This window comes from Equus asinus, chromosome X (assembly GCF_041296235.1).
Source record: "Equus asinus isolate D_3611 breed Donkey chromosome X, EquAss-T2T_v2, whole genome shotgun sequence".
In the NCBI taxonomy this organism is placed as follows: Eukaryota; Metazoa; Chordata; class Mammalia; order Perissodactyla; family Equidae; genus Equus; species Equus asinus.
This window is the reverse complement of record NC_091820.1, coordinates 102,518,689-102,540,596: the sequence shown is the minus strand read 5'-3', so window position 1 is coordinate 102,540,596 and position 21,908 is coordinate 102,518,689. Positions and strand designations below refer to the sequence as shown.

The 21,908-nt window shown below is 41.1% G+C and overlaps 1 protein-coding gene across 1 annotated transcript in view; it reads left to right on the top strand.

Annotated features, from left to right (window-relative positions):
- The first annotated feature begins 9,548 nt into the window (after window positions 1–9,548).
- The window catches only part of GUCY2F (guanylate cyclase 2F, retinal), an 89,580-nt gene continuing 77,220 nt past the window's right edge, over window positions 9,549–21,908 (top strand). Inside the window, exons 1-2 of the mRNA XM_070502465.1 lie at window positions 9,549–10,346; window positions 20,369–20,670. Of these exons, the coding sequence (XP_070358566.1) occupies window positions 9,617–10,346; window positions 20,369–20,670 (1,032 nt within the window). The 5' untranslated portion in view covers window positions 9,549–9,616. The remainder of the gene's footprint in view (window positions 10,347–20,368; window positions 20,671–21,908) is intronic.

The following is a 21,908-nucleotide window of genomic DNA, read 5'->3' as shown; positions in this document are numbered from 1 at the left end:
GCGGTGAATTACATGGTGAGTAGTTGACAGCTCTTGTTTATTAGAAAGATTGTAATGGGGGGAAAACACAGCTCACTTGGGAGCTCAGACTTCTGACTGAGATACATCAGTTTTACTGCAATATGTAGCAAGAAAAGAAAGAATGCAAGAGAGAAAAACAGAAGGAGAAAAAGGGGAAAAGAGAACTTTCAAGATACTTTAAATCATGATTTGGGCTCAAAGGCTCTCATCCAAGCTTTCATTTAGTTTCTCTCGTGATTCTTTTTTATTTCTTCCTGATGTTGTCTTACACAAGCTGTTAACTTGATTCAGGCTGTAACTGCAAAGATCAATCATCCGTAGTAGTCCTCGGCTTGACAAGCTAGGATGAGGAACCATTTTACTCAGAGCTATTTGTCATGGTCTTTCTTTGTCCATGTTTAAAGAACAGTCGTTTTCCTTGTGAAATCAGGCTTCCCACCAGATTGTGAAAGCTACCTGAAATGAAATGACGCATCCTTATGCTCTAGCTACTTTTCATGGAAGCCCGCTTCCATGCAGGTGTTCGAACTTGAGTTACCTAGGCAACGGCCCCAGAAGAGCTGTGGGTCAGTAGTATTCTATTTCCAAAATTTCATGCCTTCAAACTTTTAGTTATGTCCACATTTCCCATGAACCCCAGGGATGCCTTCAGCCGGCTTGTTTTGAAGACAGTGTCTTTTACATAAGAGCTTTATAACTTTGTCTTTAAACCCAAATCAGCAGGTGAAGGCTTAGAGCATCTTCCCTCCCTCCCTTCCTTCCATCTTTCCTTCCTTCCTGTCTTTCTTCCTTTCCCTGCCTTTCTTCTCGTCTTCCTACTTCTTTTCTCAGAATAAGTTTCCTTCTGAAAAATCTTGGGGTCGGGGTCAAGACTAAATCGTAGTGCAACGTAGAACTATCTGGTTCTCCAGGGGGTCCTAGCAGAGTTAGAAATACCACCCAATGTGTGAAATAGACCCCAGAAAGAATGGAGGGACAAACCTTCAGCTCGGGCTTGTTTAACAAAGGGCAAGGACAACCAAGAACAAGTAGCAAGAGCTACTTTCTGACATGTGGCTTGAGGAAGGATCCATGTTGTAAATATGCAAACTTGAAAAACGGTATTAAAAAAAGCAAAATTTTTATTCAATTTTTTATTGTGGTAAGAACACTTAACATGAGCTCTACTCTTTTACCAAATTTTTAAGTGCAAATACAGTTTTGTTAACTACAGGAACAATGTTGTACAGACGATCTCTGGGACTTCGTCATCTTTCATAACTGAAACTTTATACCCACTGGACAACAACTCCTCTTTTCCCCCTCCCCACAGTCCTCACCAGCTGCTATTCTACCCTCTACTTCTAAGACTTTGACTATTTTAGATATCTCATGTAAGTAGAATCATGCAGTATTTGTCCTTCTGTGACTGGCTTATTTCACTTAGCATAATGTCCTCCAGGTTCCTCCATGTTGCTGCATATGACAAGATTTCCTTCTTCTTAAAGGCTTAATAATATTTCATTGTATATATATACACACCACATTTTATTTATCCATTCATCCATTGATGGGCATTTAGGTTGTTTCCATATCTTGAGTGTTGTGAATAGTGCTGCAATGAACATGGGAGTTCAGATGTCTCTTCACGATCCTGATTTCAATTCTTTTGGCTATATATCCAGAAGCTGGATTGCTAGATCATATGGTCATTCTATTTTTAATTTTTTGAGGAATGTCCATACTGTTTTCCATAGCTGCTGCACCATTTTACATTTCCACCAACAGCATACAAGAGTTCCAACTTCTCCACATCCTCTCCAACACTTGATATCTTTTGTCTTTTTGATTATAGACATTCTGAGAGGTGTGAGGTGATACCTCATTGCGGTTTTGAGTTACATTTTCCTGATGATTAGTGATGATCACTTTTTCATGTACCTTCTGGCCGTTTGTATATCTTCTTTGGAAAAATATCTTTTCAAGTTCTTTGCCCATTTTTTAATCAGGTTTTTTGCTATTGAGTTGTAGGAGTTCCTTATATATTTTAGATATTAACCCCTTATATAGATACAGGTTTTACAAGTACTTTTCTCCCCCTCTGTAGGTAGCCTTTTCACTCTGTTGATTGTTTCCTTTGCCGTGCAGGGCTTTTTAGTTTGATGTAGTCCCACTTGTCTATTTTTGCTTTTGTTGACAGTGCTTTTGTTGTCATATCCAAGAAATCATTGCCAAGACTAGTGCTAGGAGATTTCCCCCTGTTTTCTGCTAGGAGTTTTATAGTTTTAGCTCTTGCACCTTTAGATCTTTGATTCATTTGGAGTTAATTTTTGTGTATAGTGTAAGTAGTTTTTCATGTGCATGTCCAGTTTTCCCGGCACCATTTGTTGAAGAGACTATCGTTTCTCCATTGTATATTCTTGGCTCCCTTGTGGAAGATCAGTTGACTGTATATGCATGGATTTTTTTCTTTGTTCTCTATTCTGTTCCATTGGTCTACATGGCTGGTCTTATGCCAATGCCATACTGGAGCTTTGTAATATATTTTGATATCAGGAAGTGTGATACTTCCAGCTTTGTTCTTCTTTCTCAGGATTGCTTTGGCTATTCAGGGTCTTTTGTGGTTCCATATGAATTTTAGGATTTTTTTTTCTATTTCTATAAATATGACATTGGGATTTTGGTGGGGTAATACTGAATCTGTAGATTGCTGTGGGTCGTATGGACATTTAACAATATTAAGTCTTCCAATCCATGAGTTGGGGCTATCTTTCCATTTATTTGTATCTTCTTTAATTTCTTTCATCAATGTTTTGTAATTTTCAGTGTACGAGTCTTTAACCTCCTTGGTTAAGTTTATTCCTAAGCATTTTATTATTTTTGATGCTATTGTAAATGGGATTGTTTTCTTAATTTCCTTTTAGGAAAATTCATTGTTAGTATATAGAAATGCAAATGACCTTTGTATGTTGATTTTTTTCCTGCAACTTTATTGAATTCACTTATCAGTTCTGAGAGATTTTTTATTTGGTGTGTGGAGTCTTCAGGGTTTTCTACAGGTAAGGTTATGTAATCTAGGAAGTGAGATAATTTTACTTATCCATGTCCAATTTGGATGTCTTTTATTTCTTTTTCTTGCCTAATTGCCTGGCTAGGGCTTCCAGTACTGTGTGGAATAGGAGTGGTGAAAAGGGGCATCCCTATCTTGTTCCTGATCTTACAGGAAAAGCTTTCAGTTTTTTACCATTGAGTATGAGGTCATCTGTGGGCTTGTCATATATGGTTATTGAGATATATTCCTTCTATACCTAGTTTGTTGAGAGTTTTTATCATGAAAGGGTGTCGAATTTTGTCAAATGCGTTTTCTGCACCTATTGAGATGATCATGTGATTTTTATCCTTCATTCTGTTAATGTGGTGTGTCACATTTATTGATTTACATATTTTAAACCATCCTTGCATCCCAGGGATGAATCCCACTTGATTATTTTGTATGATCCTTTTAATGTGCTGTTGAAAAGCAAACGTTTTAGAACTTGGGATGGGTAAGCATTGTACTTAGAAGGAATGATCTGTATTATAACATAAAAATGCTGGCCTTATATCTAGAGTATATAGCTGATTACTTTGATCTGAGGAGCACCAAAAGTAAGTCCCTTTATTTTTCTTCTCAAAAAGTGGTTCGTCTCCCTTTGCCTAACTGCAACTAATGCTTGAAATTAAAATGATAATATTACAGATTAATTCCTTTGGCATAAACTTCTCCCCACCTCCTATTAAAAAACAAATACCATTGATTGGGGAGGAGTAGGGGAAAGTATCAAATATTATCAATCTTTTACATATCAGTAGAAATTATTTAAAGAGCTTCTTTTTCTAGAGTTATTTTTCTCTCCCTTAATCGAGAGGGCAGAGAGACCTGGATTATAAGTTTGAAGAGAAAATACCTAATGGGTAATTTTGCCAAAGGTGGTTTCTGACCAAGGCCTAAAATAGAGCCTTTTCAAGAACATAGAAATATAAAACGTTTCATCTGTGCTCCATGTTTCTTCTTCACTATTTAGTCAATAAATATTTGTTGAGTACCTATTATGTGTCAGGCACTGTGCAGGGCACTAGAGATACAATGATGAGCAAAAGGAAACTGGGAACTTACAAATTTGACCTTACCTATGAGCCATGTTGGTGGACATTATTGTTTTCTTCCTCTGATGTACGTAGTTACTTTTCCTAGTGAGATTACTTGGCCAGGCCCTATATTGCCCCACTTTTTTTGTAGTTTCAGGCCTAGCACCAACCAGGTTCTCAACATATGCTTGTTAATAATGATGATAAGATAGCAAATGGTTTTAGGAATCCAGATTTTCAGTGTAGCATAGCTGCAGCATGTGGGCACTTCGCATTCTTAGTATGTGATAGAGGACTCTAGACCAAAATTAAAAATGATCAGGAACTGGATCTGCCAGATAGAAGTAAGTACAAACACTTGGGGGAATCTGACTCCAGTGAAAAGCTAATTAGAACAGCAAAGGCTAGAGAATGTTGAGTGAATTCAGAAAGCAGTTTGATAGTGCAGAGGTTTAGAAAAGTCGCTGCTTGGAAGAAGAACAGAATCCCAGGATCAATGTACGTCAGAGAACAAAGGGACTTGGAGATCCTCTAGTCCAGCTGAGGGAACAAAAGAGAGACGTAGAGCAGGGAACGATATTTTCAAGATCACATGGTGAGTCAGTGGCAGAAGTGACTCTCAATGCAGTCCTCCTTCCAAACAGCAGGGAAGAACTAATATCTATTGAAAGACCACTGTGTGCTCAGCATTCTATCTTATTTATTCGCTTTCCTTAAAGCATTAAATTTACCTCCATTTTGTAGATGAGGAAATTGCGAATCAGAGCAAACATGCCAAAGGTTATATTCCCAAGAATTCTGTTCTCAAAGGCTAGGATTAGCTTCATATAGAATACAATGTGACTGGTGGCCCCCACCCCCAGTTGTGCTACACTGAACCCTGAGTGAGGGGTGAGTAAGCTGTCCCAAGGCTGGGATTGAACGCTAGTGGCAAATTCCTTCCGGTTGGGTAGTGAACTTGTTTGCTCCTCCTACTTTACTCCATCTTTCCCCCTTGTTAAATAATTATTCTTAAACGGGGCACTAAGGGATTTTTTAAAACCACAAATGAATTATTCAAACTCAGTCTGGGTGGCATAGAAGGTATAATAATGATGGTCTCAGTGACTTCACAGATTAGGGGCTGTCAGCAGTCCATCTAGTACAGTGCTCAGTCAACTGGGGTGCAGATCCCCATCCTACCATGGTGTGCCCTCAGGCAAGTTACTTACCCTTGTGAAGCCTCAGTTTCATGACCTGTAAATGAGGGTGATAGTCCCTACCTCAAAGGGCTGTGGTGAGTCTTTTTTTTGTTTTTGGATTGATTTTTTAAAATACGATAATCCATACAAAGAGTTTAGCTCAGTGTTTGATACAACTCAGTAAATCTTAGGCTTTGTTATCCAAGTGCTAATTTCTTGCTTAAATGTACCACTCTGGGAGAAAACCTATCAAACTAGGTGAGTTTGGGGGAGAAAGGGTGCTCAGTTGCTGTGGACAGGGCTCCGTTCCCCATATAGAGTTGCCCTCACTGTTGCCCACTCCTTGTGGTTGAAGGAGTGAGGTCCTATAAAGACAGAGATATCATACAGTTCAATATCCTTGTCACAAGACAGACCAGAAATAGGGACTCCACCTGTGCTACTCCAGAGAAGGGACTGCTCCTAGAGTGCCTTGGCTCCAAAGTTTTGCTGTGACAGATAAAAGATTGGGGCCAGGGGATGGTGGGAGGAGAAGCATGTGGCTCTTGACTAGAGCTCAGCTTGTAGTGCCAGACTGGGAGCTCTTTGAAGGCTGAGTTCACATCTCACACCTCATCCATCATGAATCTCACCCTCATGCCTTCAGCATAGTCAGCACACAGAATAGATCTATTTCGAGGGAGGGAGGTGGGTCTAGATTATTTTTGAAGGTCTAGGAATAAATTTAAGGGCCTTGTGCATACAATCAGCCCAGAACCACCTTTCCAGCACCCCCAAAGCAAAATTGGAAGTTCCCCCTCCATGCTACACACTCCTCAGCCTCTGGCTCATCCTGTTTTGTGACATGTTTCCTCCCCAAGTCTTTCTTGACCCTCATTTTACCAGTTTTCACCTGTTTACAAATGTTGGGGCATACTATTGCGGCCGGTCTTTAAGATCAGGCAGGTGTGCCCCTGACTGGTCTCTTAAGGAGTCAGACTTTCTCATAAAATTAGGGGTGACAGTTAAGATAAAAACCAACAGGCCTGGTGTAGGCAGAATTATTGCTGGCAATAAACAACCAATTGGGCTTGACCAGTACCACAAGTGCTGATTATCAGCCTTGAAGAGAGCCATGTCATTATTTTGGTCTTTAGTTGGAATTAAAAATGTACTAAGGATTTTCCTCATTAGCATCTTCCATAAGCAATTAATACTTCTTATGTCTAGTGAGGTTATTCCTGACCTTGGATCAACTTTAACGTTTTGTTAATTCATTTCACAAACATTTATTTGATACCTACTATGTGTGGGAACTTGACCAGGCATTAGGGCTATGAAGAGGACCTCTGGGAGCTCCCAATCCAGTGGGCTCTGTTTCCCATAGAGAGTTACTCTCATTGTTGCCCACCCCTTGTGGTTGAAAGTATAAGGTCCTGTAAATGCAGAGATATCAGATAGTTCAGTATCCTTGTCACACTATAGACCAGAAATAGGGACAGTTTATAAATCAGAGTAACACCTTCCCTAATGGGTATAAGTATGAGGCAGTCAATGGAAAAACAATGAACTCAACGTGGGGTTGTTAACTAAGGCTGCACAGAGTAGAGAACAGTTCAATTGGGTCTTGAAGGTAGAGTTCATCAGGAGAAACCAGAAGTAGAGTGTGGGAGGTGGGAGGAAAGTGTTCCTGGCAGAAAGAATGGCATTTTCTGAATCCTATGCTTGACAGACCATGTGGTATATGTCTGTAGAACTGCAAGAAATTTACTGTAGAATCAGGTGAGAACAGTGGGAGATGGCAGTATAGAGAAAGGCAAGGGCCAGATGAAGAAAGGCTTTGCATGCATCATCTTGAAAAAGTTCTTGCATTTACTGACTCCACTTCATTAATTCCCATTCATTTTTTTTAAAAGTTTGTTTTCTTAAAAATTATTTTATTGAGGTCATTTTGGCTTATAACATTGTGTAAATTTCAGGTATACATCATTATATTTCAGTTTCTGTATAGACTGCATTGTACTCACCACCAAGAGTCCAGTTTTTATCTGTCACCATACACATGTGCCCCTTTATCCTTTTTGCCCTCCCTCTCTCCCCTACTCCTCTGGTAACCACTAACCTGTTCTCCTTATCTACGTGTTTGTTTATCTTCCATATATGAGTGAAATCGTATGGTATTTGTCCTTCTCTTTTTGACTTATTTTGCTTAGCATAATACCCTCAAAGTCCATCCATGTCGTTGCAAATGACACGATTTTGTCTTTTTTACGGCTGAGTAGTATTCCATTGTATATATATACTACATCTGCTTTATCTATTCATCCTCTGATGGGCACTTGGGTTGCGTCCACATCTTGGCTATTGTGCATAATGCTGCAATGAACATAGGGGTGCATATATCTTTTGAATTACTGATTTCATGTTCTTTGGATAAATACCCAGTAGTGGAATAGCTGGATCATATGGTGTTTCTATTATTAATTTTTTGAGAAATCTCCATACTGTTTTCCATAGTGGCTGCACCCATTCAGTTTTGAATCATTGTGGTCCCTCAACTTGCAGTCTTAATGTCTGAATCCAAATCCAATGGACAGATATCTTTCTATCTAGCTTACTTGACTTCTCAGCAGATTGTGAGACGTCATAAACACGTTTCATCTTCAAAGTTTCATCTTCCTTGGATTGTAAGATACTACCATCTCCTGGATTTTGCTGTCTCTCTGGACTTTTCATGTAACTTTTCATTATGACCTTCTTTTTCTCTGCTGGACCTTTAAGCATTGTGGGTTCTGAGGGTTTTGTTCCTTGTCTCTTTCTTTACTCTGCAACTCTCTTTTGTTGATCTTATATACTTCTGTGTCTTCAATTACACTGTATCAATTAATAACACTCAAATTTATATCTCTAGCTCAGCTTTCTCTGATGAGATCCAGTATGTCAAATTGTCAATTGGATTTTGCCACATGTGTATTCTACAAGCATCGCCAGCTCAACGTGTCCAATAGAATGCATTATATCTCCCACCTCTTCCTCTAGTGTTCCTTATCTCAGAGACTTATATAATTTTCCAACCAGTTGCCTAGATCCGAAAAGCTCAAAATCACCTTGGAGTCTTCCTTTTCCCCTCTTACCTGCTACATCTTGTCAGTCATCATGTTGTTATTGGTTCTACTTAATCTCTTTGACATTTTTAGTCTTGGTAGAATTCATCTCCATTCTTCTACATGTTCACTACCACTGTCTTGGTCTGCCATCATTTCTCATAAATTACTACAGCAGCCTCCAAACTGGTCTGCCTGCCTCCAGGCTTGCTCCCTTCCAACCTTTTCTCCACACTACTACTTGTGTGGTTTTACAAAAAAGAAATCTGATTATTCCATTTCTCTCCTTAAAACCATTGTCTACAGAATTAAATCTAAAAACCTATGAATGGCATATATGATTCTTGGTGATTTAGGTCCTGCCTTGGCTGACATTACAGACCCAAGCAGAACAAAGGCCTTGGAATTCTGAGACTCTAACCTATCCTTTTATTTAACCTCTGGGTCTTACTGCATATTGTTCCATTTGCCTGGAGGCTCTTAGCACCAGCCCTCCTCCCAACCTCATTCACCTGGCTAACTTTTCTTTCAATACTCAACTCAAAGAGATGTCCCTCCTCCTTCTTCCTCTCCTCTCCTGAAATCTAGGTTTGGGGGATCCTCTCTGTTTTCCTCTGTCTGAGTTATTTCAGTCTTAGCACTGTTTACTCTGCATTGCCTTTATCTGCTTACATCCGTGTCTCTAAGAGGGCAGGATGATGGAGAAAAATGGACATACTTAAAACTACAGTAATGATAATAATATCACTAATATAACCTAACAGTACACTAGACCCTGTTATAAGCACTTGCTGTATGTTAATCCACGTAAGTCCTCACAAAACTGTGAGGTGGGCAGCTATTACTGAAGTTGAATCAACAGGACTCAGTCATGGATTGAATGTTAGAGCAGAAAAGAAGGAAAAGTCTCAGTTGACTACCAGGTTTCTGACTGGAGCAAGTAGGTAAACAATGGATGGAGGTGCCGTCTACGGAGATAAAGAGTACAGGAAGTATAGGAAGAGGAGGAGTTTTGGTCAGGGTAGAGGAAAGAAACTTTCAGTTTGGGGACTGCCATTCCTTTGCCATTCTTTCCTAACCAATATTTCCAGAAGCTTCAGGAATAATGTGAATAACACATCTTTTCCTCTGATTGACAGGCATTTGGAAACATCACTGTCCATCTCGGGACAGCAGACTAACCTTCCAGTATCTCTTCATTATCCTGCTGGAAGCGGGAGGGCTATGCGTTTGGGACCCTGGCCTTTCTTTCACCTTATGCTCTGGTTTGCGGCTCCCAGAAGACAGCGAGGACACCATGGCCTTGCATCCTTCAAGCTCCTGTGGTACTTGTGCCTCCTGGCCCTCGCATCATTCCCACAGCAGGTGTGGGCACCCCCCTACAGGATAGGGGTAGTGGGCCCTTGGACCTGTGATCCATTGTTCTCAAAGGCCCTGCCTGAGGTTGCTGCTCGATTAGCCATTGAGCGGATCAACAGGGACCCATCGTTTGACCTGAGTTACTCTTTTGAATATGTGATTCTCAATGAAGACTGCCAGACTTCCAGGGCCCTCTCCAATTTCATTTCCCACCACCAGATGGCCTCAGGATTTATTGGACTTGCCAACCCCGGCTACTGTGAGGCAGCCTCGCTCCTGGGAAACAGCTGGGACAAAGGGATTTTCTCTTGGGCTTGTGTGAATTATGAATTAGATAATAAAAATAGCTACCCGACATTTTCTCGGACACTCCCTTCTGCCATCCGGGTGCTGGTAACTGTCATGAAATATTTCCAGTGGGCTCATGCTGGAGTCATTTCCTCAGATGAAGACATTTGGGTGCACACAGCCAATCGAGTTGCAAGTGCTCTTCGGAGCCGCGGCCTCCCTGTAGGGGTCGTCCTGACCACAGGACAAGACAGTCAAAGCATTCGGGAAGCTCTCCAGCGGATTCGCCAGGCAGACAGAATTCGCAGTGAGTGCTTTCTCCTGGCTGAGGCTTATATGTGGCTTCAGTGGAAGATATTACAATCTCCAAAAGGTTTCCTACCCTCACACCCTAGGATAGCACAGTACTCCCCAGTTCTTCATGCATTTACCCTCTTTCACTCATGCTCAGGCCCCGAGAGTGTCCTGCTTCAACAGAGCTTATTTCATGAACTGAATAAAGATATAAAGAACTCTGTGGTTAAAATACCCTTGGATGCCAACACCTGCTCTCAGCACCTGGGTGAGGAAGAATAGCATCAAGAATAACTTTGGCCACCTACCCTCCATACCCGTAGGACACCGGTAGTTTCAGATCAGCCAAAGAGGGGTGTTCTTATGGCTCCATTTTTGTCTGTTCTAGTCGCTGAAGGGAGATTTGCCTTTGACTCCTTTCTGGGTACTTTCCCTCATCGGTGCCCAGTGTCCTTGTGCCATCACATCTCACTTAGAACCTGTTTTCTCTGTACTCCAAAATGCACATCCCCCGTCTCTCCTCCACCCCTCAAAAGTATGGCTTCTCTCTCTGCAGCGCAAACTAGCTGATATGGAAGGACCTAGCTGATAGATGAAAGCATATTAAAATGAGAAGACTGCCTAAATTTTTACCTTTCTCCTTCCAAGGGAAATGTTATCTTAAAAGAGGATTCTTGCAGAGACAGTGGACAAGGTGTGAAGAAAAGAATTGCCCCACTGAAGCTACCATCACCAGGGCGAGTTGGGTGCATTTTGGGGAGGACCTTCCTGGTCCTCTTGAATCAGTTGTCTTTTACTTACACATATCGCAAGCCCTTGTGACACTTGGTTCTGATTTTCTTCTATTCTAATTTTTTAATTTCCACTTTACCTTTTTCTGGAAAGTGGCAGCGATTTGTGGGAACACTGCATTCCCCCATTGCAGCCACTCTACCACTGTAGGACAGATAGCTCAGAAACTACTTGTCAAACTGATTACTTCTAGGATTAGTTCTGGTCCCAGTCATTTCCTTAACATAACAATGGGCTTGTTAGAGAATGGTCCAGCTTAGCCCTGGCTTATACCCAGAAGCCCATTTTAAGTTTCAAGTGTCTCCAGTATTGGACCTTAATTATGATCATTATGGGAGGATGAGGGCAAGAATTTTTAGTTCCAGGAACTACAGTAGTCTGCTTCCAGCTCCAGTCTACACGATCCTACATAATGTTAAGCAATCAGTGTGGCTCTGATTACTTCATAATAGAGCTTGATACTTTCAAAGCAGAGCACAGAATTATTTTTAAAGATATAAAACCATTTCCAGGGAGGAGTCATGCCAGAAACAGGCTAATATATTTAATATCATAATTTTATAATATGTTACAAATCTTCATGAAGCCCAGTGCCTCCTGCAAGTTTACATTCCATGAGTGTTTCACATCCCACCCATTCTAAATAGTACACTCTTTGAAATGACATTTTGGCCTCTACCATGAAATGTTAAATAAATCCAGCCCCGGAAGCTCTTTGGGCTGTCAGACGGAGAAAAGTTAGGATTGAGGGCTCGCCACCCACAACTCCTTTGAGGCAGGGAAGTAGAAAATGTACATATTATTGCCCTACTATTAGAGATTCATTCCTGTAGGTCAGTGGTTCTCACTCTGCCTGCACACAGGAATTACCTGGAAAATCTCTTCAAAATGATTGGTGCCAGAGTGCCACCTCCAGAGAGTCTGATGGTCTCCAGTTGGGGCCCCAGCAAAGATAGTTTAAAAAGCTTCTCAGGTGCTTGCGAAAAGCAGCCAGAGTCATGAACCACTGCTTTAAATTGATGAAAATGCAAGTAAACGTTCCTTACTTTAAGTTACAGCCATTGTTGTCTTAATATGACTTTGTTTAATCAGATTGTTTTCTTTATAGCAGTGTGGATCAGCTCACTAAGGGAATGGAAATTTTAAGATTGGGGGAAAAAAGCATAGAGAGGAAGGTATGTGGTTATGCTGTAAAGGAAGACCCTGGGTAGGGAGGACAGTGACAGGAAGTGAAGTAGGGACTCAGAGTGTAGACTCAAAGCTCTGCACTCCAGAACTTTGCCTCTGGTTTCTGACAAAACATAGGCAGACTCAGATGAGGCGTGCTGGGACCTCAGCGACGTGAGTCAGCATGTGGATGGGAGGGGAGCCAGGGAAACAGAGCCATCGGTTGGGCTGTGGCCTGACTATGACCTCTGGCAGCTCAGTGTGCAGTGTCCAAAGGAGCGTGTGGCACTCACACTTGGTACAGCCACTTGTTGGTATCTGAGGGCATCCCAAGTGGTGAGTGGGATGTGACAGAAGGAGTTGAGGAAGGAGAGTGAGTCTTAAAGTAAGAGAGACCTGTCGTCCACTTGATCATCCATTGAGAGCAGTGTCCCAGCCTGTGGGAGCATGAGAAGCAGGATCCAGAGTACGAACATAACTAGAAGATCAGGACTTTCTTTAGTCAAGTGGCCTGGGGTTCAGGGCACATATCTGGCCCCATGAGAAAATGGGAGATCTGTTGAGAAACTGAGCCGGAAGCCAATGAACGTGGACTGGGTCAACAAAGCAATGAGGAAGGTTACAACACACCAGGTACAGCACGTACCAGATCAAATCTCTAGCTGATTTTCTAGCCCCTTTCACCTGGTAGAACTGAGATTGCTAAAGTATTTCTAGCTGTTATTTATCTTGACCGAAAAGGCACTAAGCTTTTTGTGTGACCTCAGCTGAGAAGGACTGAGAAAGGCAGGGCCTGGCCTCTTCCCTCTTCTGCTGGATATGAGGCTACTTCTTAACACTGTGGACCCCCAAGAAAACCTTCAGAGAAGGACCTTTTGTGATGTATTCCACATTTCTACTGTATTCCACAAAATACAGTGGAAAGGGATTCCCTTCATTTGGAGAGGCCTGGCAATATTTGGAAGCAATAGAAATAGTTGGAAGATTGGTTTTATCTGATCTACTCACAATAACAGGGATCACAGCCCCATGTGGTGGTGGTAGTGAGCAACAGTGGTGGAAGGGGAGGGGAAGAAGGGGCGAGAAAGCAAGCTTATTACTGGTTGGTGTGCCACTTCTCTTTCTTGTAAATTTATGTTTCCAATTAGGAAATATCACTGGTACCTTCCTGGAGTCAGAAGGAGTGTCTTTCTCAGCAACAGGTCTAAACTGTGCTTACACAATACCAAGACAATGATAAAATTTAATGGTAAAGATGACAATAACAATAATAATAGTTGTAGTCCCTCAGGAGGGGAAACAGCAGGGGTGTTATTAGATGTTGCCATAGAGACTATGAAAGCAACCGTAATACCACTTTACATGTGAACAGCTCTCTACAGTTTACAAGGTATTTGCATATAGACAATCTTATTTAATCCTCAGGATTATCCAGGAGATAGGTATTTTCTTTCAAGTTTTACCACACCTGTGAGTCTCACATAACAAGCAGCTAGGCGTAGGGATTATTAACCCCAAAGAATGGGGTAAACAAAGTCCTAGAGAAGGGGGGATTCAACCTCTCCCAGATTCTCAGCTCATTTCCTTTAAGCTTCAGGGGCAATTACCAAGTATCTTTGTTTCTGACACAAATAGGAGAGATGTTAATCAAGGACAAAGGCTTCAATTGATGGTCAGAGCTGCTGTGTGTGGTTATGCAGGTTGTGCTCTGCACAAGGGAATCAAGCTGAGTGGTCATGAGGGCCCAAATCCTGTTCACTCTCTGCTCCTTACATCCTGAGCCCTGATGAAGGTTTTGATCCAATGGCACAAAAGAGCGTCCACTCACCAGGCAGAGCACCTGTGGGACTGCAATTACCCAGAAGAGGTTCTTTTGCTAATTTTCACAAAGGCTAGCAGGAGGCCCCACTAAAAAGCTCTTTAGAGAACTTTTCAAATGGCTATTTCAAGCCCTCCTCTTTTCTCCTCACTTTTTTGCCTATCAATGCTTGGCTGATTGGGAAATCCTTTCAATTTGGATTTACCAGGTTGTTGAACCATTTGGGAATTCCTTTAAATCTTTCCAAATTAGCAATGCTGCATTACAATATGATGTTCAGTAAATAGGGCTGTCCGAATGGCCTTCTCTTGTTCTTCCAAAATGAGATGCCTTATTGCTATCTTATTGCCAGGGACCTGGCTAGCCTCTTCCCATCTATTGAAGATTATTGTAAATAAAAAAGCCCAATAATAATAACAATAACAACAATGATAGTAGTTAACGTTTATTGAGTTTGTTGTGTGATAGTCATTTTCCAAGGACTTTGTATGGACCATCTTGTTCAATTCTTGCAACATCCCTATATAGTAAGGCCAATTATTATTTAATGCACTTTACTGATGACACTTCTGAGGCTGAGAGAGGTTAAAGAACTTGCCCAATATCACATAGCTAGTGTATGGGAAAGCCAGGATATATATTTCAGTTGAAATCAGTGTCTCTCAAACTAGGTGTATACCAGAATCCTCCGGAGGGCTTGTAAAAACACAGATTGCTGGGTCCCTCCTCCAGAGTTTCTGATTCAGGAGGCCTGGAGTAGGGCCCTAGAATTTGCATTTCTAACCAGTTCACCGTGATGCTGATGCGGCTGGTCCAGGGATCACACTTTGAGAGCCATTGGTCTAATGAAAGACTTATGCTCTACTGCCTCCTGTCTGCTTGGGGTACGCCCCTATAAAGCATACTCACTTGAGACCCTGTATTCCATGTATGGTGTATAATTCAGCTCTTCCATTTTTCTTTCTTAACTTTTGGGCCCACTGATGAAATTCTTAAGTGCCTCAAGGTACTGGGAGTTGGCCCTGTTTTCTTAGAATAGTGATACCAATAATACTATGGCCAAGAACCTTAGTGATGATAGGGAATTTGGTATAGCATTTGGTATAGACGCATATAAGTAAACATAAATGGTGAAAGGACAACTTGTTCTCGTTAATGAATCCACTATCAGAAATGATAAAATTATTAAAGATCCAGCATAAGAGGAAATCTCTACACATCTAGGCTTCCTGCATTTACGAGGCCTTATCTATATAGCAGTTTAGGAAAAGTTGAAGAAAACATGTTGCTAGGTGTGGAGGAATATTAACTTATCTCAAGCTGAGAAGCAATGTGAAGGCAATAAATGCATTTGCAATACCAGTTTTATTGGGTATGAAGAAACATGACCTGTTGCTGATGGAATGGCCATTGGGTGTAATACGTGTCTGACATCCTGCTGAGCTGCTTGCCCTTGTTCAACACTGGTGGCAGCTAAGTAAGTGATGGTCTCAGGACTTAAGGTGAAATGTTTTCGGTGTCCTCACCCAATAGAAAGAGCCACACAACACCTAGTGCTGTGTTCTTAAAGTGTGCTTTGAAGGCCTCCTGCTCTGAATTACAGTTGTGGGGGCTGGTAAACATGCAACTTTTAGAGCCTCCCACTCTCTTCTTATGTAACCATTTTACAGAATGAGAGGGGGAAAATTGAGAGGAAGAGACTATGAATCTACTTCTTTTACAGTATGGCCAGATGGGGATGGATCCTGGGGGGATGTGAGACTTGGGATAAATCACACCATATACCCTCCTCTTCCTTTGGCCTGCCTACCCTCTCTTCTCTCTCATTTATTAAAATGAAATAGGTTAAAATGAATGTTAGTGGCAGGAAATGTTATGAAAGGGTTAAAACAAAGAGCAAGGACAATAGCATGGGGGGTTTCTGTGGATTGGGAGCAATATTGTGGGCTCACAATACGAATATGACTCTTAAGGACTTTTTCAGCACTAGCTGGTAGAACCATTTCTATGTCACAAGGTGTGAGACTGGGTCCAGTTTTCTCTACTGAGGACTCCATAGCCAGTAATCCTTCAGAGGAACACATTTCTTTTATCTCAAGGAAATATTGGACAGAGTATTTCAATATAGTCATGTGCTGCATAAGGACATTTCAGTCAACAAGGGACCACGTATATGGCAGTGGTCCCATAAGATTAGTACCATATAGCCTAGTGTAGTAGGCTATACCATCTAGGTTTGTGTAAGCACACTCTATGAGGTTTGCCCAACGACAAAATTGCCTAATGATGTATTTCTTAGAATGTATCCTCGTCATTAACCAATGCATGACTGTATAGGAAGAGAAGTAGGAGTTGAGTGACTTAGTAATTGGCTTCTCTTAGAGTTTCATGACATTTCCTCCTGTTGGCATTGAGGGTGAAAGAGAGGGTTCTGGACAGCCTGCCACAGTGGGTACCGCAGTATGAAGACATAGCTGCTAGACAGCTTGAGTGGGGCTCAAGTAGCTCAGAGAAAGTGCTAATATCATATCCTGGTGAGATTGTCCTTGTTTTGGATATAGAGTGGCTTGACTGTTAACAATCAGGATGGAAACTTACAACTAAGGATTATTCAATGATCACTTGTTGACCCAAGCCTTGTCTAGGATTTAAGGTTTCTGTCCACTAATCCTTTCCTGACAACAACTTAGAGGTAAAACCCCATTTTAATGAATTTAATTTTGAGATAATAAAGCTATTTAGTAAAACCATGATGTAGAACAGATGCACCCACAAATCCCTGTTCATGAAGTGTTCAATCTATTAAATTAAGATGCTGTTGTTTGAATTCAGTATTTGTGCTTTCTACTTTAATCGTGTTCAATGGCAAGATCTTGCCATGCACAAAATAGAAGAGCCTGTGATCATTCCCTCTTGAGGCTTCCATTTCCTGATCTATAAAATAATGGGGTGGAAGGGAGAGGGGAGAGATGGTCTCAAAGGGTCTTTCTAGTTAAACAAAATTCTGATTCTTTGTCTAAAATGTCCTCAGTATGGGCCAATGAAAGGAAAATTAAGAGGAGAGATTCAGGTTGAAGGTACAGTCTTGAGCGTAATGACACTAAGCATTAAAGACAGGCATGGTAGTATCTACTTGTCCAGAAAATATCACTTCAAATTATTCTTCCACACTAATAATTCAAATATGCCTATGACTCATTGCTCAAGGAACCCACAAAAAATACCCAAGTGCACAACCTCTCTTTCTGAAATTTTCAAACATTCATCTAAACAATGGGCATTGGGTGCATAATGTGTACCAGGATATGGCAACAAACAAGATACAGTGCTTGACCTCAGGGAGCTCACAGTTTCATAGTAGAGGCTGACATAAATAAATAAGAGCGGGGCCGGCCCCGTGGCCGAGCGGTTAAGTTCGCGCCCTCCACCGTGGCGGCCCAGGGTTCAGATCCTGGGCGCGGACATGGCACCAGTCGTCAGGCCATGTTGAGGCGGTGTCCCATATGCCACAACTAGAAGGACCTGCAACTAAGATATACAACTATGTACCAGGGGGGACTTGGGGAGATAAAGCAGAAAAAAAAAAAGATTGGCCACTGTTGTTAGCTCAGGTGCCAATCTTTAAAATAAATAAATAAATAAATAAAAATAAATAAGAGCAATAAATCTTGTAAGTGCCATGATAAGAGTCAGTTCAGGGTACAGCAGGCCTCTAAACTAGTGTTGCAAGTCAGTGCCCTGGAAAAAAGTCTGTCAGATGGAGATTAGTGTGCGGGAAGCTTACTGGGAGAATGTTTTTAAGGACAACACTTGTAAGGGAGAGAAGGCAGTAGAATTGGGCAGAAAGAAGAATTGAACTGTCATACAGTTACAACAAGGCCTCAGCCAGTCCCAGTGGAGTTATGGAGCTGGGATGGCCCTTCAGAGTTGTCCAGAATTGAGGTAAGGAGTCTTGGCCTTTGTACCTCCGTGTTGACCAGTCATTGGGTACAGGCTGCCACACAGAAGGGAGTGCAGTGTGATAATAACCATTTAACAGCCAGCTCTTCTGGGGGCTAAAAAAGCCCTGATTTGCAGCATTTGCTGATTTCCATGGTATAGTCACTCCCACCATGCCCAATTTCATGCTACCAATATAACATTAACTAGCTCACAAAATCTCTGAAAATTTACCCATACTCTTGTGAACCAGCACAAGCCGGCTCTAGCACACTACTGAGAGGATGCGACCTTGGGAAAGGTGGCTGTCCTCAGCTGAGGGTAATTCCCAGAGAGGCATCAGCTGTCATCTCCTAACACGTCCGCAGCTAGGAGGATGGGTGCTTCAGTCCTGAAGGGCGCATCTGGGTGGCACACTGCAGCACCCACTACCCGTAGTGTATGTTAAAGTATTTGCTGTATTTCAACCAACACAATACACTTAGTTCTATTTAACATTTTCCGTCCAATGAAGTAATATTAATATTCCTTTAAGTAAATTAAATGGAATTTTATTTCTAGGGGGTAACCTTGGTCAAGTCATCTCATCTCTGTTTTCGTAGAAGAAAGATGCCACTACTGACCTACTTGCCAAGGACACTGTTGGATGAACTGACCAACTGACTGAAGCACCTGAATGAACTCATTTTTTTCTCCTCTATGGGCCTGTTAATGGACTAATATGAGCAAACTGATTCATGTTTAATGATATAGCCAAATGTATCTCTACATTTGGAGGCCTTTGGTTCTAGTTTCTCTTTCCAAATCCAACCCTTGCCTTGTCAAACCTCGCTGGCACTCCATTTTCCCATTATATGATATGCGATTATGAACAAGGCACACTGATTTGCTCGTGTGGCTCATGAACTAGCTCCAAAGATATCCCTAGAGTATTTATAGGAAGGTTTGAGCATCAGAATACATGTAGAACCTCTTAGAGTAATTATATTGAAGGAACTAATGGTCATTTGAAAATTCAAGTTATGCTGTGTGTATGTGAGCGTGATGTGTTTAAATCAACTTCATAATTCATTAGTTACGTCTTTAAAAAAAATGAAGGGTACAGCTCTTGCTCAAAGGGGAAACTTTCTTGGGGTATTTAAGAAGTGTAAAGAAGGTTTTTGAAAATAGATGAAGCAATATGTAAATGCCAAAGACCAGTCACCTAATGTAGTTAAGTTACTCAATTGCTGAGATTAAAGGTTCCGTGGAAGCATGTATAATTAATATTTACCAGTGGCAATAGGACCTTTGCCTTTCTTCAAGAAGCTCAGAATACTTGCCAGGCATTGTCTAATTAAACTATTCAATGTACCTGTAAAATGCATTGGAATCTACATTTTAAAGATGTGGGCACTGAAGCACAAGTGGGCTTAAACTAAACTCATTTAGCATGCCAAGGGCGAAATTGGATATAAGACTTTCAGTCTCATGATCTAGCTGCCATTCTTCATCCGTGGCCTCCTCTAATCCACTCTATTCTAGCATAACCTTGCCAAACAACGTAGTTTCATAAGTCTAGGAAGAATTAAATTGAGTGCAAAGTAATTCCAATTATAGGGAAGTTAGGTTTTTAAAAGTTGAACATATTATCCATAATATTAGTAGCATTTATAGTTGAGTGTGAGTTAGCACTACTCATTGTCTATAATGGTCTTGGTAAGGGTGGGGACAGTTGGTCAAAATCTATTGGAACGTATCTTTGTAAGAGGTGAGCAATAAAAAGCAGCAGGGGCTATGGAAATATCTCCCATCTTCTCCTTTCAGCCTTCTAATTCTTAGGTATAATAATAGCTACTATTTATTGAGTGCTATGTGCTAAGCCCGTTATATGAATTGCTCTTTAATCATCACTACCCCCCGTGAAGCACTTATTTATTGTCTCCATTTTATGAATGAGGCAGAGAGAGGTTAAGTAATTTACCTAAGAGTGTACAGCTAATAACTGGTAATGTTAGGATATAAGCCTAGGTCTTCCAACCTCAAAGCCTCTTCATTATGCTACCCCTCATTTGCTATAGTTGTTCTTGTTCCTTTCTGGTATTAGGTTCTGCAGCCTGTAGACGTGTCTGTCTTGTCCCTATGCCTAATCTAGAGTCCCTGAACGTAACTCAGCCTCAGCTCAGGGCTTCAACATCTTGTTCATCTTGGAGGCATAAGACAGAAATCATTTACAAATTTGTTATAATAGATTTATTTATGTCTTCCAATCTGTGGTTTTTGATACTGTATTTTACTAACGTATTGCTGCCATAACCTCCCTGCTTTGTTGGTTTCAGTCATCATCATGTGTATGCATTCGGCCTTGATTGGGGGAGAGACTCAGATGCATCTCTTGGAATGGGCTCATGATCTGAAAATGACTGACGGAACCTATGTCTTTGTTCCCTATGACGCCCTGCTCTACAGTTTACCTTATAAGCATACTCCCTACCAGGTCCTGAGAAACAACCCCAAACTCCGGGAAGCGTATGATGCTGTGTTGACCATTACAGTGGAGTCCCAAGACAAGACCTTCTATCAAGCCCTTACCGAGGCAGCAGCTGGAGGTGAAATTCCCGAGAAGCTGGAGTCAGATCAAGTAAGTGCAGATCCACAAGTTATCATGAGCAGAAAACCTCAACTATCAGGAAGGTAAATATTTTTTCTATCAAGTGCCTCCATTCCATAGAAAACCCAATCGATAGCAGGCAACCACACACAAATTAAAAACACCTTTTGTTTACAGAAAACATTTATAAAACAAAGACACATTGTTGGAGGATTTTTTTCGTCTTCAGGCAACCCACAATGACAGCGTACAACCATGAAGAATAAATAAAATATATTTAAGAACAGGGAAATAAAACTTCCATATATACTAGTGCTGTTCAAGGAGGCCTAGTAAAAAGAAGTCTTGTTTCTGACCCAAGTTTTGACCCAATTCAACAAGAAGACAAGACAGCTGGTATATAAGAAGATATTACCTTTATTATTGATAAAGCTAGTATTGGAGACTGCAGCTTCTGTCTGTAGGCATTTGAGCTTCCCAATACTGAATTTGAGGATTAATCAGACTTCTCCATCTAGTCACCAGCATTGCTGGACTACCATATTCCTGCCCCGCGAGGGCATGCCTTTTGTAAAGTATAAAGCCTGGAGGAGCATAATGCAGTGCTTGCTCCATGTAGGCAGCTCACTCCCAAGAAAAAGAAGTTAGGGGGTGCTGGGCTGCACATGCTTAGTTCTCCTTCCAAACTAACCAGTCAAATTAAATCACTCCTTTGCGGGAAGGAATGAGTAAAGGGGTGAAGAGAGGTCAGGTGTTTTTTGCTAGGAGAACTATCTCTATAGGAAAGGAATCATTTGGAATGAGGAAGAATTCCTCCCTTTTAATATACAAGAAATAATATTTATATGTGTATAAATGTATTTCAGATCCAAATCACAGCCGCTTAAGGGCTAGAGGAAGCAAAAGCAGTCGGGAGGGGAAGAAAGCAGGAAAAAGAATGGAGAGCAAAGACAAAAGCAAAGAGGAAAAATACAAAGAAGACAAGGAATATGAGAGGAAAACAAGGAGGTCAACGATGCCAGTTAGATTAGAAAAATACAGAGGGGAGTTTTATAGGTTGGAGGCCAGATGTAGAAGGCAATCATTTTCAGAAGTATTTAGAATGATGCATAAATAAGTTTAAAATATCTAGCATTTTCTAGTATACTGTATTAGTTATAATGCTTACGGCTGCAAGTAACAGATAGCTCAACACAAAATGGCACAAGTAATTTTTTTTTTCAAAATTTGAATGTATGAGAGCTCCAGAGTCAGTTAACTCAGTGGCT